Source organism: Lytechinus pictus, chromosome 12 (assembly GCF_037042905.1).
Source record: "Lytechinus pictus isolate F3 Inbred chromosome 12, Lp3.0, whole genome shotgun sequence".
In the NCBI taxonomy this organism is placed as follows: Eukaryota; Metazoa; Echinodermata; class Echinoidea; order Temnopleuroida; family Toxopneustidae; genus Lytechinus; species Lytechinus pictus.
Window position 1 is genome coordinate 25,780,361 of NC_087256.1, and position 18,827 is coordinate 25,799,187.

Consider the following 18,827-nt stretch of genomic DNA (forward strand, 5'->3'; position numbering starts at 1 on the left):
ATGATTATCACCTACCTATGTCGTCAAGAAGTCCGAGAAACGTCAAACTGGTTCACCCTGGCGTCGTTTACCGCCGGCGAATTCATGTCCTGTGTTTATTACCCGATTCAAATATTGACTGATATATACATCATTGACAACAATCCAGTTTGTCTCTTTGCAATGTCGTTTGGTACTTCGTGTGGGATATGCTTCACACTCAACGTCCTTGGTTTGACGGTGGAGCGTTACATTTCGATCTGCAATCCTCTGAGAGCACCGACTTTGCTCACCCAGCGTCGCATCGGGGGTGTCATTCTGGTCATCTTCATCTACTCATTAACAACAGCCATGTTCATCCCCTACGTTACTCCCCTTGGCTTCAAAGGCAACATATCCGGCGACGCTAACGGATGCAGAATCAGCACCGTCATTTCAAGTCAACGCTACGTCGCATTCCTATTTGCCAACGGGCTTCTGCCCATACCTGCCATGATCATCATCTACTGTCGCATTTTTCAAATTCTGCGTCGCCACATCCGCACCGTCTCTGATCTCACCGTGATCCAGTCGGTAACCTCTCAAGGGGAATCGGGTGATCCCGGTCGGGTAGCTGCGACCGCCAATGATCGCAGAGTCTGGAAGCGCCAGGTCAAGTCTGCTGCTCTGCTTTTTATCATCGTCATCAGCTTCGCAGTCTGTTGGTTGCCTTATGTTGTCTTCATCCTCTACCGATCGTTCACCAGTGTCGTAAGTCCGCTTGCCTTTTCCATGTGCCGCGCCATTGTTTTCCTTAATGTAGCCATTCATCCATTCGTCTACGGGTTTGGCAACAAGACTTACCGCCAAGCCATATATTTTGTTTTCTGTGGCCCAGTGATGAAGCTGTTCAGTCGTGATCCTCTGACGAATGTGGCCGCGTGATTACCTTACATAGCATGAGGCTTAGTCCTGGGCGCAAGATCTTCTGTCTAGAATTTATACAATGTAACCTTTCTTTAAATGGTATGACCTGGGAGGGCAACTTGGCACCTTGTTCACGGGACCAAAAGTCAAAATTTTACTCTTCTCAAGATGAAAGTTCAAAAGCCACTTATCAGAGCAGGATTGTAATACACGATGATCGCCTTGTAACCGAGAAGAATCACGATCGCAAGTAATCTCACCGACGATCTTAGTATCATCTGCCAAAGGGTAGGCTACACATCACTCGTAACACAGGCAAATCGTTCACATACAAAACAAAGAGAATGGGACCCAAAACACTCCCTTGAGGAATCCGACTAGAGGTGCCCAAGACGAAGCACAACCATTAACAATAACCTGCTGAGAACGACCTGCTAAGAAACCTTTCACCCAGTTAAGGATACAACCGTTGATGCCATGACTCTTAACCTTATTTATCAATCGCATGTATGGAACCTGGTCAAAGGCTTAGTTTCATACGTCCATATGAATTACACCTATACCTGACCAGTTGAGTCAGACAACTCAGTGATCTTGTCCAACATAGTTTACAATAAGCAAATTACCACCAATTGAAGAGAAGTGGACCTCCCACATGTCCCAGGAACGAAGCCATACTAGAAATTAACTAAACAGCTTATTGCCCTTCAAGCGATCAATAATTTCATCTCGGAGTAAAGAATCAAGCGGTGAATGATACTCACCATGAAATTTCATTTGTGATTATCTCGCACACAAGGAAGGTTCACCAGTCGTTCTTAAAGTCATTCTTAACTTATGAACAGCTTTATGAAACATCCACCTGGAGCCCGTAACACAAAGCTAAGCAATGATCGTAGAAGAAATTTTCACGATTGATTGCATTGACAACAATGTACAATCAATTGTAAATATCAATCATACGATAAATCGTTATGCTTTGGGTTACGGAGCCCTGGTCTGGACCAGCGAATTACTGAAGCGGTGTTCCTGCACGCTTGTGGTGCGGACTATTTTAGTGCGGGCCTCGTGCAAAATTCAAAGCAAAATTATATTTCTGAAAAAGTAAGGACTTGTTATCATGGTTCTCGTCAAAAACCAGTTAATGTTTGCTCGTTTATTCATACCACGGCATTTTTTTTAATTTTCATTATTATTCCTTTTTTTCAAGGTTTAGATGCAATGTAGATTCGTACATCTAAGTTCAGTGTACTGAACTAATCGGTTGAATTGCGTAGGAAATGCCCTTATGTACATTAGCGCATTAACTATCTACAGTGGATCGTTACTATTAGATCTAGCGTTATATTACTGAAAAATAATATACAAATAGCGAATAGGCATGAGTGCGATGGTGCGAGATTTCGCATGAGGTGAAAGCAAGATGCTCTATTCAACGAGGCGTTAGCCGAGTTGAATAGAGTGTTTCTTTCTTTCACCGAATGCGAAATCTCGCACCATTGCACGAATAAGAATATTCGCTATTTGTGTTGTACAACGCCTCGGAGTTTAGCGAATTTATGAAAAAACAAAGAGTTTTTCCTGCAGTAATCTATTCTATGAAAAGGGAGCAAAAATATGAAAAGCGAAAAGCAAAATCCCACAAGCGAACACCTCGGGCAGCATTGCGCATTTAGCCAGCAGGCTATACGCGTATTGCACCTGCATTTTTACTGAGCGCAATGAATTGAATCGTATTGTGACGTCACCTCCTAAAGCCGTGCAACGGTACATTTTGGACGGTACATTTTGGATGGTACGTCTTTTGTGCAACGGTACGAATGTTTGACATTCAGCCTCCCATTTGCTCGCGTACAACAAGCTAAGTAGGCGTTGTACAACAATTGACGTACGACCATTTGCGACCTTTTGGTCTCATAAGATCGCGCACAGGCTTTCACAAATGCCACAGCTGTCGTAAAGCAAACAACCAGTATAACCTGTGCACGAGTAGGTCGCATATGCCCGTATTGTGCTCGTGCGAGTGGTCGTGCGATCACATGCGAGTGTTGCACGAGGGATTGCGAGTGGTTTCATATCAGTCTCAATAGTTGCACGACTGATTGCATAGTCGTGAGAGTCGACGGGAGACGATGCGATTGCTCGTACCTTTGAATGAAACCAGTGCGAGTGTTCGTGTGATTGATGTGAGGTATAGACCAATTTGATCTCAGAGCAATGTAATAAACCTGCACCTTTACAGATTTATGTAACAATTAGCAATCCATAATTAAACCACAACCTTAGAAGAGTTTAATTCAAACCCGAATTCAGTATACGGGCCTATTTTGTTGAGGAAGGAATGCCCTTTACCCTATTTTCTCTAGGTTTGATTTCGGAAAAGTTTGATTTGTGTTTTAAGACAAAAATATAAACTGATATTGCCCTTTTAATATCGTGCAGTTTATACTACAATTTTTTTCTTTTATTTTCTGCCCTCTCTTTTATTTATTCTTAACTCCTATTTTGTAACACCGAGGAAAGGTCGCATACATGCGAATGTAACCATGGTAACGGTAGTGCAATGCTGTAAGCCGTGTTGCGATCGGTCTTGCAGCAGTCTTATGGCCTATATATTATCGCACCCAGTCGGAAGACTGGTCTCTATATAGGTTGCTAGCAGATGTGCAAGTGTTGTACGACCTCCAGTCGACTAAACGCGACTACTTAGTTGTGCCATCTCTCTCACGGGCTCTCGTATCAAGTCGTACAAGCGTACAACGTTGAACAACACTCACACGATGATCGCCCGACCGATGGTACGATCTGATGCGAGTAAATCGATCGTATTTGATCGCGTTTTGATTTTGAACATGTACAAAGTTCAGATGCGACCAGTCACGGCCAACTCGAGTTCGTGACATCGTCTACAACGACTGCGAGTGCTCCCAAGACACCAAGAGATCGTTCGTGCAACAACAAGAAAAAATTGTTGCAGGCGGTCGTAAACTGGTCTTACGTCAATTGTGAAAGGGGCTTTACTTACTGCTCTTCACCATCAAAGCCTTCAAAAATCCCCTAAAATAGAAGAAGACTCGCCACATTTATTTTATGTGTGATGCAGTCATATCAAAGAAACCAACTTCAAACCGACAGATAATATGTCATTTGAATTAGTGTATAGTAATGGCGGATCCAGGATTTTCTAAAGGGGGGGCACATTTTCCCGAGGAAAATTTGTTTGACAAGCAAAAAAAAAAAAAAAAGGCGGGCACACTTGTGTTATAACGGCATTTTTACATTAAATTTTTTGATTGTGCCTCTCAATGGGGGGGGGGGGGGGGGGGCACGGCCCGACAGTGCACCCCCACCCCCTGGATTGGATCGAAGACGAATTATTATTTATTATTTGTATTATTGTTATTATATTATTGTCATCATTATCATTATTATCATTTTTTTTCGACCAAATTGTAAAATGTGAATACAAAAATACATTTTGAATGATTAAACATACATAAGTAAAATGACAGAAAAAAAGAAGAGAGTTCATAATCATGTAACATTCAATACCGTTGCCCAATATTGTCTTTAATTTCGTTATGAGATAAATGTAGCTAACTGAGAATCATAATTATTTACAGCGAAGCAAGTCAAGCATGAATTCTTGCTTTATAACTTTTTCCTCCTCGTAGGGAGACTTAGCTTCATGAATTAAGATGTTGTTCCTCGGTGGAATTTGCAAGAATAATCTTCATGCACATTATAATTATAGGCACTATGCATGACGTCATAATTTTGTAGAATGGCAAGCCATTTTGCTCTTAAGCTGCTACGCATTGAATCTAATGAATAAATCAAGTTTATATCTATCATTCTTGTCAAATAAAGTACCTTCACACCAACAAACAAATTAAAATGGTTTAATGGAATTCAAGAAAGTAGTATCTCAGTCACATTTTTTTCAATTAGTTTTCCAAATTAAGAATATCTTCCTTGTCTCTTTTGTATCACAGATAGAAAGTTAATCCTATTAAGGGTGAGTTCTCTTTGAGATAAAGGAAGAAAAATACGAAAAAAATATTGGTGAAGATTTGATTGGTGAATGAATTATGATTGATTATGAATTATCTAAGTTGTAATTTTGTGACGTCATAATTTTGTGAGCACCTTTACCATATACATGCATGAGTCATGTAATATAAATTCCCAAAAAATAACTTTTAATATAATATGATGAATAAAAAAAAAATTCATAAAAGGGGATATGGAATGATGTCTGACGGAATATACATTCATGGAATGTGTCTGATGGAATATACATTTATTGAATATGCCTGATGGAATATACATTTATGGAATGTGTCTGGTGGAATATACATTTATGGAATGTGTCTGATGGAATATACATTCATGGAATGTGTCTGGTGGAATATACATTCATGGAATGTGTCTGATGGAATATACATTTATTGAATATGTCTGATGGAATATACATTCATGGAATGTGTCTGATGGGATATACATTATTGAATTGTCTGATGGAATATACATTTATTGAATTGTCTGATGGAATATACATTTATGGAATGCATGTGTCTAATAGAATATACATTCTTGGAATGTGTCTGATGATTTATCCACTGCACAAATAAAATCGCTTTAAATATTGAGAAAATTACATTTTTGTGAATGTCGTCTGTGACGTCGCAGAATAATAACTTTCAAACGCCATAATTTCGATTTTCTCTTATGTTTCTACTTTATCTAAAACCAGCTTATGATATGCTCAATATTACAATTTCATTCATTGTTTGGTAATGAATGTTTCTCTCAAAAGACCTTAGTTACCATTTCTTTATCGAGCAATCTACATGAAAGATGACTATGATGTTATAGATTGATGTGGAAATTGTAATTATGACCAGATATCAGGAAGCATAAAATTAGTGTAAAATTGGATTTAAGTCTTTAAAAGCATTCTATCGGCACAGTCAATGATATTTGTCCTTATTTGATGAAATTCTTCTTCTCTCTTCAGTTCTCTTCTATATCTTCATCCAGTGCTAAGTTTGACAATATTTGTGTCCTCTTTGAACAATATTCTTTGTCATGCGCATGATGTGTTTAATTTCAGTCTGTTTTGATATGTTGTTCATTTTCCAACACTCTAAAAAAAATATTGGGTAAAAGTGCTCCATGAGGGTAATTGTGTGTCCAACCATTATTGGGCATTTCTTTGGGGCATTTTTATGTATCCAGTGTGATGAAAAATTTGCCCATTCTAAAGGAATTGCTGCTTATTTTTTAAATATTACTGGACAATATGCTACCCGCATTGGGTAAAATACCGCCCCAAATTGGTTGGACACTTTACCCTCGTGGTGGTAAAATTTTTACCCAATATTTTTTTTTACAGTGAATGGAACATTCATTACCTATGAATGTCATAATCTCGAAGAAAGTGGAGCGTACAAATTAATATATCTTGCAAGGATTATGATTTAGTCGGTGACACATGAAATAATAATACATGAAGTACAACTAAGCAGATCCTGCAAGCGTAAGATTCATTTTGATATATTTTGATAAAAAACATTAGTAGAGTAATTCAATGAAACCAGAGCTTATAACACATAGGATAATATAGAATAACTATTATTCCAGAATTGAACATGAGAATATGGGTATCTAGTTGGCCATTTTTTTTTCAGATATCATAAGAAATAGGGTTCTTGTACAAAAAGTACAGATTCGTCCTTGTAATAGATTGCAATTTAATTGTTATCATCAGCAAGTAAATGAAATGATATATTTTTTGTGGTTATACATGTTAAATGAAAAGACAGATTTGGAACTATTTGTGTAATCGACTGTCGCAGCAGCAAACCTCGTTGGATCTTGAAGTCGTTCAATTTTCTTTATTCGTCATGTTCGTCGCGAAGCCGTAACTTTGAGATCCGTCGCTAAAAACAAACACTCTACTCACCCGGTATTTAATTTGAATTTCATGCTTTTCATATTAAAAACAGACAAATTCGAGTGTTTTGTACTATATGGCTACCATATAGCATTGCACTCTCTTGTATTATTATAGTAGTATTATTGTTATTTCTCCGTTTGCTGCCAATTAGTAATCGCAGTCATTGCCGCTAGAGTTTCTTCTAATATTTAAGAAGAAATTAAATATTGTATCGTTTATGGCTGTAGACAATTATGTTTAATAATGTGTACTATCGAGAAACAATTTACTGTGTTAATATTTCCAAGACCTAATTTTAGTTTCTTTTTAAAAGAATTAATCCAGATATTAATATAGATCATATTACGGTATACTGCTCCATTATTTCATGTGTGGTTGGTCCAACTAATTAGAGAATTGACAAGTTTAACAACTTGCTATTGTAATGAAAGATAGCAGCAATAAGTATGATGAGGATGGAAGAAGTGCGTTGGTGAATGGAGGCCTCGGATAGAATTGGCGAAAAATGGCAAGAGTAAAAGAGTGTACAATGGGAAGGGACAAGGAAGAAAAGAGTGAAGGAGAAAGAGGGAAAAGAGAGATAGATAAATGAGTGTGTGTGTGTGTGTGTGTTGTGCGTGTAGGGGTGTGTATGGTGTGTGTGAGGGTGTGTGTGTGTGTGAGAGAGAGAGAGGGGGGAGAATGACAAATAGTTATCACACAGTGTGTATGTTCTGTGCATGTCTCGTGCGTGTGTGTGTGTGTGGGGGGGGGGGGTGGGTGGGTGGGTGGGCACCAGGGTGTGGGCATTCCCTCTCTCCCCCGCTGTCCCTCTTGTTTTATCTGTCTCTTTCTTTCTTTCTCTCTTTCTCCCTAACTATCTATCAGTCTACAGATGGACCCATCATCACATCCTTTATCATGTTTTTTTTTCAGTGTAATATTTATCAAAGTTTACTTCATTCCGTTTTTTGTTCTTTTTTTTACCGCTCTTATTTCCCCCCTCTCAATAATTTCTCTTTCAATGCTTGCCCCCTCCCCATCCATCCCTCTCACCGTCTTTGAGCCTTAATCAAAGTAGTAAATAAATCATGAAATCCACATTACAAATGGTTAATCAAAATTTCATGCTTGTCAGAATTGGAAAGGCTGCTGATGACATCTGTCGACTGTGTTCTGCTAATCGAGAAGATGTAGAACACTTTGTTTCATCATGTCCAGCCACTGCATCTGTGCGCCGTGACCTCATCAACCGCATAAAGGAAAATGATAATACTAGACAATTTGTAAGCTTCTTTGAGACAGACCCTCAGTTTCTAGAGTGTATTCTCTTTCTTCCCCCTGTGCACCTCAGCAATGCCAGTAAACCCAGCTCCACACACTTATTCTATACTTCATCCGCAACCTTCACACAACCCGCCAAAACCTCCTCAGCAGCTTTCCTAGCTCTAACAACCCTTAGGAAGTGTCTACATTCTTCTACTGATACTAGCGATCTCCGACCTTAACGGAGGAAGGATACAAAAGAGAGAGAGCTTGGTGTACATTTTCTATAGAATTCATAAATTCAATGGAGGATATTGAGATGTAACGCATAGAATATTGATCATTCGGTTAAAACAATAACATATTGATACAATGAATACATTCATCTATGTACATGACCAACATTGGGGTGATATTAAAGGCCTATAATGTTGGGGTCTGGGTATTGCTTGATTGGCAGCTAAACGACCAAATTATAGTGTGTGGGTTTTTTTTCGAAGAGAATCAGACGATCCTCCTTTCTCCTCTTCTATGTCCCTGTTAGATGAGTTCGAAAGTTATTTAAGCAGCTTATGTATTTTCTCCACTGGGAGTGAATATACACCATCATCGTATAAATTTTTCATACATAATCTCTAATACTAGACCTACATCAAAGGGCCATGCCTATAAAACCCTGTGAAACGATTACGTTCGAGTATTAACTCATAAACTAAAATTTAACCGGCGACTTAAACGTAGAATTGCGGCTAATAGTATTAAGTTTTAAATGCTGATACATTACTGCTAATTTACAAGTATATACTTCCACTTGCTTAGACATCTTTTTTTTATTATAAAACACGAAACTTAGATGAACTGAAAGAAATAATGAAGAAGACGATGGAGAAGTAGGCAGGGCCCTGGGAACGATTTTTTTTTCACTGGGGTGCTGATGTAAATGTGAAATGCCCCCCCAAAAAATTTCACTACAAAATGGAGATCAAATCGGTCCCGAGAAATTTAAAATGCAAAAAAAAAAGGAAAATGAAAAAAAAAGTTTCATTTCACAATGAAGGTCATTTTGATTACATTATTTTTCAATTTTTACACATCTTCCGGAATACCTGGGGGTGCTGTCTATGTAGAATAATACACGAGCACCCCATCAGTCCCGCTTCCCAGGACCATGAAAGAAGAAGAATGAGGAGAAGAATGAAAAGAAGAAGAAGAAGAAAAATGAGAAGAAGAAGAAGGAAAAGAAGAAGAATAAGAAGAAGAAGGAAAAAAATAATAAGTAGAAAAATGAGAAGAAGAAGGAAGAGAAGAAGAATGAGCAGAAGAAGAAGGAAAAAAAGAAGAAAATGAAATAAGAAGAATAAGAATGAGAAGAAGAAGGAAAAGAAGAAGAAGAATGAGAAGAAGAAGAATGAAAAGAAGAAGAAGAAGAAAAATGAGTAGAAGAAGAAGGAAAAGAAGAAGAAGAGGGGAAAAAAGAAAATGAAAGAAGAAGAAGAATAAGAATGAGAAGAAGAAGGAAAAGAAGAAGAATGAGCAGAAGAAGAAGGAAAAAAAGAAGAAAATGAAATAAGAAGAATAAGAATGAGAAGAAGAAGGAAAAGAAGAAGAAGAATGAGAAGCAGAAGAAAAAGAAGAAGAAAAAAGAAGAAGGAAAAGAAGAAGAAAATGAAAAAGAAGAAGAAGAATTTGTCACCTTTACAGTGTAAGTTGTCTTGCCCAATATCTCCCTACAGTGGCGTACCTAGGATTTTCCACAGGGGGGGCAAATTCGTCCGCCAAAAAATTTGACAAGCAAAAAAAAAAAAGGTCTTCAACCACAAATAAAGGATTTCGTACCAAAAAAAAAATTGACAAGCAAAAAAAAAAAAAAAAAAAGGTCTTCAAGACTCGTCAGGGGGGCAATCTGCCCCCTCTGTCCCCCCCCCCCCGTAGGTACGCTAGTGTCTCCCTATGAAAATACCCTGATACCGCCCCAGCTTTTGGTCAAAAGAATTCTGAATTCCAAGTCACTTCAGGTCCGGCTGGAATAGAATCCAAGGCAACTCAAAGTGATTAAGTGCCCCTTAATATCTTTACTTAATATAATGACTATGAGGATTGAAATCGGCTTAATAGTCTTTCTGGATAATATGCAATGATTCAATGGGATAGTATTCTTTTGGGAGTTTCCTTGAAATTGAAAAATATAATTTATCATGTATATTATGATGGACCGTGCGACAATGGAAATATGAATCATACATTAAAAGAAAATTGTGTAAATGAGAACAGAATGAGAGAGAAATAGACAGAGAACGAGAAAAAAGGAGAAGAGTGAGAGGGGGTAGTGAGAGAGAGATTGAGAGATGGATGAGAGGGGAGGGTGGTTGAGGTTTTCAAATCAGAGTCAGGTATGAATGGTTAAAAGGCAATCAAAATAGAAAGCCTATCAAAACAGAGGTTGAAATAGGTTTTAAACCAAAAGCCAAGATTGTACTTGGAATGTCGTTGGAACCCCCTCCTCGATTTCACGAAAATGGTATTCTAGTTTTATTTTAGAATTTTTTTATATACCTATTTGACATTTTGGCCAGCTCGATTTGCTTTCTCCCATATTTTATTAATAGACTACTACTTTCAAGCCCTCAGTCATTTTAATATATGAAAAAAACGAGTTTAACAGAAAAATACACAAAAATATTTAACAATTTTTATTCGAAGTTCAGAAAATGTAGGCCTACTCTTTATCCATTAACTGATTTCACAGATGACTCATAGTTTAGGGGTGGTTTTCATGAATTGAAAATCGCAATGCTAAATCTTCGGTTGATATCAACATCGAGTACTACAATCCTCATCTTATTTTCTATTATTTCTTCATCAATTGAAGACTTCATGGACTTCGGAGAGCCGGTCAGTCACCCCCCCCCCTCCCCTCCCATTTTGTGGAGCATCATAGCTTATCGCTCTCCCCTACCACCACAACTAGATTTATCCTCCCCCCTTCAGCAGAAAAAACCCTGTCATAGTAATGGTAAAACGGTCTAACTCGAAAATTTGACTTTTTGAGGTAAATTCGCTTTCCTTCCAATGTGAGGTCGCTCTTTCCAATGGTGCTATCGAGAAAATCCCATCATGTTTTGATTTAGAGATAATTTCCGCTATCTTGGTACTTTTTTTGTATTTTTCCTTCAGATTTGATGGTAAAATGGTCTATCTTTGAGTTAGCCCATTGTCGGTAATATCGTTTGGAGGTAAAACGACCTATCTTTTACATAAACCTTTTGACCTTCGTAATTGAGATTTTTGAATCGTCGCTGTCAGATGGTAAAATGATCTATCTTCGAGATAGACCAGTTTACTGCCAAGTCACTGTGAGTTGATCTGAGCCAACTCCAACAATGCGCAATGAGGATTTTAATTTAGTAAGATATGAATCTGCAATATATATATGAAGTGGAATAATGTGAAATGGTGTGGGAAGGGGGCCGTTTTCGTGTATAAAAGTGTTGCCTGGATTTTCTCCAAGAAGCACATTAACGCGCGTTAAAGGGTCAAAAGCATCACCCACGAGGACGGTTGGACGTTTTAAGTGGGGATCATCATAGAGCGCTTCTCAAGAGCAAATGCACAGCAGATATTGGTCTATATAGAAATAACTCGGCCTGTGATGATTTAATTTATGATTTCAAATCATTCGTAGAAGGTGATTCTGTGGATAGCTGCTGCAGCAGTATAAAGACTTAACGTAGCCATGTCGTGTTGAATATACTTGATTCAGTGGCGGATCCGGGGGGGGGGGGACATCGGCCCGTGCGCCCCCCCCCCCCACGCGTACACTCGTCAAGGGTATCAAAAACACCGATTTAAAAAAAAAGGGTGGTTTTGAAAGACTGGTCAATGGTTAATCGCGGGGTCAAACGTATTTAGGTTATTTTTTTCCACAACTTTTTTTTTCTAAGACTAGCCCAAACGTGTTTAGGGTATGTTTTTTTTCCCTGGGGCTTTTTCCTCCTCGTTTTTTAAAAGTGTTCAGGTTTTTCCTGATTGTGGTATTTTAACCCTAACTGCACTGGGGGGGGGGGGGGAGGGGTATGCAACACCCATGAATAAAGTTTTGTCTATATTTAAATATCTTGTTAGCAAAAAGACAAAACTTGTTTAGAGGTCATATTCTGGCGACAACTTGTTAAGGGGCCAAAATGTGTTAATGAAGCTCGCGAAAAACCTTGTAAGGGAAATAGTTTGCACATATAGAAAAACTCGTTTAGGTGGCGTTTGGAAATAATTTGGCCACGCGTGTGTACAGTTATACATTTGTCTGGCCCCCCGGGGGTTCGCCCCCTTTTGAGAGCCATAACACTGAAAATTGTAAATGTATTGTAAATATGTGTGCCCCCTTTGAAAGTCACTGCATGTATTTTTAACGGGAATTTGTAGTTCATATACTAGTATATATACTAGTGAGGACCCCCCCCCCCTTATTTTTTACTTGTCAAATTTTCCTCGGGAAAACGTGCCCCCCTTTTGGAAAATCCTGGATCCGCCCCTGACTTGATTTCAATTAATTTCTTTAATACGGAATGTGAATAAATAATATAACATACACTGTATATTGTCTTGTGTTTTGGTTAATAATCCAACGCAGGGCATAGACTCTTGGCACAGCATTGAGGGGCATCGAATGTAAAAAAAAGGAGAAGAAGGGAAATCGACTGTTTAGTTTGAACATCAATCAAGTTAAGAGTTCAGGTCAGAAATTAAAAAAATTCAACTCGCACTTCACAACTGCATTATTAATTTTGATTGGTGAGATTATGTACAATATCATCGTCATTGGTCACTGCAAAATTAATTGCCAAAGCAACAATAGATAAATGGGATAGATTGGATTTATATGCAAATGACACGGGGTAGGAAGGTTAGCTAATTGCTCTAACTCCATATAAATATTTGTCAATGCAGTCAGGGGCGCATCTGTGTTCGACGAGAAACAGTTTTTACCTTCGATTAATATTTAGCGTATAACGGGTTTCCCATGTAGGACATTAAACCTGTATCTCGTTGATTTAACTAGGCGCAACTCCGGGGCATTTTCTCCGTCGACAGTAATATTGCTCCGCAGTAGATTCAACGCACCAATGGAATGACCAACTTCAACCCTGGATTATACCATTTTCTAAATATAACCCTAAACCTAACATAAAACCCTTTTGCAACCCTTGTAACATACCTTGTGGCACTGGCGTAAATCCCGGGGGGGATGGGGGGGATATATCCCCCCCACTTTTCGAGGAGGGGGGGATGGCCTGTACAAACATCCCCCCCACTTTTTACGAAAGAAATAAAAAAAAAATCACAAGAGATAATTGTTTTATTGGTGAAAATTCTTCCTAAAATACCGCTTAACAAATAAAACAATATTATTGAATCATAAAATGCAAATAAAGAGCCAGTTCACCATTTCCAAACGAAATACTTATGTCCTTATTATAACATTGAAGAGAAATCCCCGTTTCTTCCAATTCATCAATGTTGGGGTCTTTGGGAAGGGATTAAGATGGAATGTCAATTTTTTTTCAATGTAATCTCTAATAAAACAATTAAACCATCATGGGGTAAAAAGATAATAATATTGGAGGGGTATTTGCCATATGGACATACAGTGGCGTAACTACGGGGGGGGGGGGGCATGGGGGGCACATGCTCCCCCCCCCCCATCGGCTGACCAAAACAAAAACGGGGAAATGGGGAAAAATAGAAAAGAGGGAGAAAGGAAGAGAAACGTAGTGGGAAAGAAGAAAATATTATTCATTATAATGTTGTATTATAATTATGTTATGTTACATTACATAAGAAATATTTTTATCATAACTTCATGAAACATAATTTGCCCAGGGCCTACGTCTTCATAGTTCCTGGTGCTCGCATTGTCTGTTCAACGAGATATATAATCCTGTTGTACTAAAACATCCCGTTTTCAAGTCAATATAAACTAAATATATTTCCTAGCACTTGAGTTATCATTGTTTTATGTAGTGACATTCGAGCTTCTTTTACATGATTAAAAAGGTGATTGCCCAATGTTAAGGTCTTCGTATATATAAAAACATTTCCTTCCGTGATTACGTTCGCATTAGTGGATTGGTGAGATATGTCTGCTCTTCATGAATTCCTAAAATCAGTCCTTGAAATGTCCCTTCTTCTGATCTGAATATCAAAAATTTTCAGCTCGCGCTTCGCGCTCGCATCATTTGGTTAATGAAATACGTATGGTCCTAGTTAATTCCTACAAAGAAACCTTAGAATGCCCCACTTCAGGTCTTAATTATCTAAATTTTCAGCTCGCGCTTCACGCTCGCAATATTTGATTAGTGAGATGCGTATGATAATCATGATTGCAATGAGTACAAAAAGTGTTTCATGTGTTCAGATGTAATTCTAATAAAATCAGCAAGCGCTTGGCACTTGCATTAGATGACTATGGTGAGATATGCACACTCAATAGATTCCTAAAATATATTCCTTAAAATCTCGCTGTTTGGGGTCAAAATATACGAAAATTTCAGCTCGCGCTTCGCGCTCGCATTGTTTAGCGAGACAGGTACCTATCATGATTACACAAATTTGATTATAATGTCCCTTCTTAGGTGTGAATATAAAAAATTCAGCTCGCGCTTCGCGCTCGCATTATTTGATCAGTGAGATACATATCCGTTCAATGACATTGTCCTTAAAATGTCTCTATTAGGTCAGAATAACTAGCAACCGAGCGCGCTTCGCGCGCTCACTCAGTGATTCGAAAATTTTCTGGTGCCCCCACAATGCCGTGACCCACGGTATGCCACTGTGGACATATCAATTACAATTCCTTGAATATCTAAAAACATGATAACAAAAAAAAGCCAAAATATTTCAGTCATCCCCCCCACCCCTCAACACGGATTTACGCCAGTGCCTTGTGGGCGTAAAGTTTTACCTTCAAAACTTGTTTACCCCTCTCCTCCTTCCAATTTCTTGAAATAACCCCTACCCTAACCCTATATCGTAGACGATACTTGCATCGACCGTGTTACCTGGGCATGAGCCACCGAATCACGGGGGCCGAGAGGCGGGTGCTTCTGCATGCCCCCCACTTTTTTCAGTAAGCATGACTTGTACAAACTACGTGAAAATTACCATCAAATTGTAACTTCATCCATGTTCACCCCCCCCCCTCCCCTTCGTGACACTGAAAATCATTTCGATACAAAACTCCATAAAATTGACGTCCATTAATCTTTTTGGTTCATTACGCCGTGTGATATAATTTTCTTGAAAAAATATTTATATAGCATTCATTTTTTATCCCCGACCCCTTCTTCCTATTCTTTTCTCGCTTTTGGTTATTTCTTAAATCTTTTTCATATATATATATATATATATAAATGTGTGAAGTTATACATGTACAACAGCTTTGGCAACTCTTTTATTAGTATAGGGTGAGGTATAGGTATAGTGTCGAAAATCTGTCTATCTGACGGTTAATCGGATCAGGGTCGTCCTAGCCACTAACCCGTCTCTGTGGTCTAGTGGTTAAGGCACCGGCGTTCAAAGCTGGGGGCCCGGGTTCGATTCCCGGCAGATACATTTTTTCGGCATCACCAATTTTTCCAAAGGATAGATAGCTCTGGGGAACCTTGGCTTAAGCTACGCCTATCATTGTTCTCTTCATCCATTTCTTTATATATATATATTCCCGGAAGAGACATTTTTTCGGCATTACCAATTTTCCGAAGGGTAGATAGCTCTGGGGAACATTGATTTAAGCTACGCCTACCATTGTTCTCTTCATCCATTTCTTTCACAAAATATTTAAATAAAAGAGCTGCCAAAGCTGTTGTACATGTATAATTCCCATTCCCATCCTCTTATTTACGCCATTGCTCGTACTGTTTCTTGACAAAGGGTCTTCTTATGCTGTCTTTAATTAATTTTGTTACAAGCTCACCCTATGCAACCATAATAGTTATCAAATAACTTAAAAATTCATAAAATCTGAATCATACCATTGCAAACTGCCTAAACTGTTATACCTACTATACTAGCGTACGGATGGGGGCTATTGGCCATGGTCACCAAAAGTTTTCATGTCCAAGAAAAAAAAAAAGGAAAAGAAAAAAATAATGAAATAAGGTATTATTTTCTGAATATCATGTAAAAATCTTTCACCAAATTAGGCTTTTGTATTAAAAGTAGTCACATTTTTTCGCTCGCTTCGTTCGCTCCCAGCTTTTTTGAAATAATAATTTTGCCATATATTCGTCCTGCCTGACCTCCTAAAAATATTGGCACATTTCGCCACTGATACCTATATACGGAAATGAAATTGGTCGACTTTATTTCGACTCTCACGACTCGTTTCATGAAATTATCTGTTTTTGTTTTCTCTTTTTTTTTTGCAAATTTATAATTGGATGACGTCACGACTCAAATGCTATTCTTCTAGTTTTTGAGCCCGTACGGCACTGAATAGCATCCAGAGTAGTAAATTAACTCATGATAACTCTGACTCCATCAGGCTAGCGCCATCTTTAGATCTTAGGCTCTGTGAAGTACACTCTTTACGAAATAAAAATATTTGTAAATTAATTTTCTTGGCTTAGCTCGCAAATTACTATTTCTTTCAACTTTTTCAAATGAAAAAAATATTCAAAAGTATAATAACAAAAAGTCAAGCATGTCAAGTATACAATTAAAACAATGTTTGACATGACAATGAATATTCAAGGAAAACAAGTGCATATATTTATGAGAAATGATTACAATTGAAAAAAGAAAAAAAGAAAGAAAGAATGAAAGAAAAAGAGATTAAGAAAGAAAGAAAGAAAGAAAGAAAGAAAGAAAGAAAGAAAGAAAGAAAGAAAGAAAGAAAGAAAGAAAGAAAGAAAGAAAGAAAGAAAGAAAGAAAGGAAGGAAGGAAGAAAGGAAGAAAGAAAGAGATTAATATTATTAATCTTTTTGTGAGAAAGAGTAATACTGGTATCATCAGCAAATAGTATGAAATTAGGGATCAAGAAACAATTTACAAGGGCCGAGGTCGGACCCTTGCGGAACTCCGTGTGGTACATGACTGAAATTGGACTTGACACCGTTGACCACAACATAATGTATACGATTTGAAAAATAACCAATCAAGAGCGAGACCTCTCATTCCATAATATTTCATTTTTTAAGAAGTATGTCTTAGTCGACGGTGTTAAATGCTTTCGAGAGATCCAAAAATATACCAATGGTGAGATTTCCCTTATCTATTTCTTGCATTATATATCAAACTAATATATTATTATAATTACAAAAAAACTGTACAAAAGTTCAAAAACATTTTTTTCTAGTATCTTCGAGAAGATGCTGGGTAAAACATTTTTGTTCTATAATTAACAATATCTTTACGATTAGATTTTTATTTAATTGGTTTCAAAAGATTCATTAATATGATACATTTTTGTTGGTAGAGAAAATTGAGTTTTTCCCCCTTATACTATATATGATTAATTCTTCATGTTACCTTTTAAGGTGTTACATTTTTTTATTATGATATTCTCTTTTACCAAATTGCTTTTGTAGCTTTTGTAATTTTCTTCTTTCCTTTTTTAATCTTTGCTGGTCCAGAGTATCTATGATTTTTTTTATAAAAGATATTTTTTGGTTTATAGATTTCATAATGCCAGAAGTAATCCATGGTTTATGGAATCCTATTTTGTTTGTTTTACTGTTATTAATAGGAAGACATTCATTATAAGCATCATAAAAAAAAATTGAGTAAAACAGATCATAGGCATGGTTGACATCTTTGGATGCATAGATTGGTTTCCAGTCTAAACAGCGCAATTTCTTTTTAAGCAATCGATCCAAGAATGATTTATCATTCACTTCAGACGAGGTTACCTTGAAATTAAATTATCATCAAACTTTTTTGCAACATAAAATATTGGGAAATGATCTGAAATGTCAGAGAATCCACTTTCATGTTCAAATTGGATTGCATTTGTAAAAATGTTATCTAAATACGGAAGCAGATTAATATGATATGCAATAAGTGATTTCTGGGAATAAATTGTATGAGAACATAGTATCAGCAAACTCTTGTCTTTATGTGTGCCGGGCTTTCAGTATTTAATAAATAAATATTGTAATCTCCCATAAAGTATAATACTTTTTTCATTATGTATATTTGAGAAAGAGAAGAATCCATGTCATGTAAAAACGAGTCAATTTCGTTTTCGGGAGGTGCATATAGACATTCCCAACAATTACATTTTTAGAGTTAACATTAACAATTTCAATAAAATTAGTTTGAAGGAATTATAGTCAGGTCTGGTCTCTCAACGAATTCAATGTTTTTGGAAATATACAAGGCAATACTTCCACCAATATTGGAATCACGACATGTGTGTACACACAGCAAAAACTGTGGTGTTAACCGGTGTACATGGAGGACCACATCAGTTATTTTACACCGGTGTTAAATTGACAAGAGTTAGTTTAACACCTATGGACGTTATTTCAACCTTTGGTTGATACATTCACACTCTTTGGTATTATGTTCAATCTCTAGGGTGTAATTTTAACACCTCAGGGTGTGGTCCTCTATTAACGCAAACTCAGTGGTGTCAGTTCTAACGCAACAGTTTTTACAGTGCATGCACGACATGTGTTTGAATTCTAGCCTACTATATTTAAATTTTTACAGATTTGATATCAAAGACCGGCTTGA

General features: G+C 37.4%; 1 protein-coding gene across 1 annotated transcript; it reads left to right on the plus strand.

The window, feature by feature from the left end:
• LOC129272630 (alpha-1A adrenergic receptor-like) lies at window positions 1–903 on the plus strand. Its single transcript, XM_054909748.2, has one exon. It carries the CDS (start codon window positions 1–3, stop codon window positions 901–903), a length of 903 nt encoding a protein of 300 aa, XP_054765723.2.
• The last annotated feature ends 17,924 nt before the right edge of the window (window positions 904–18,827 follow it).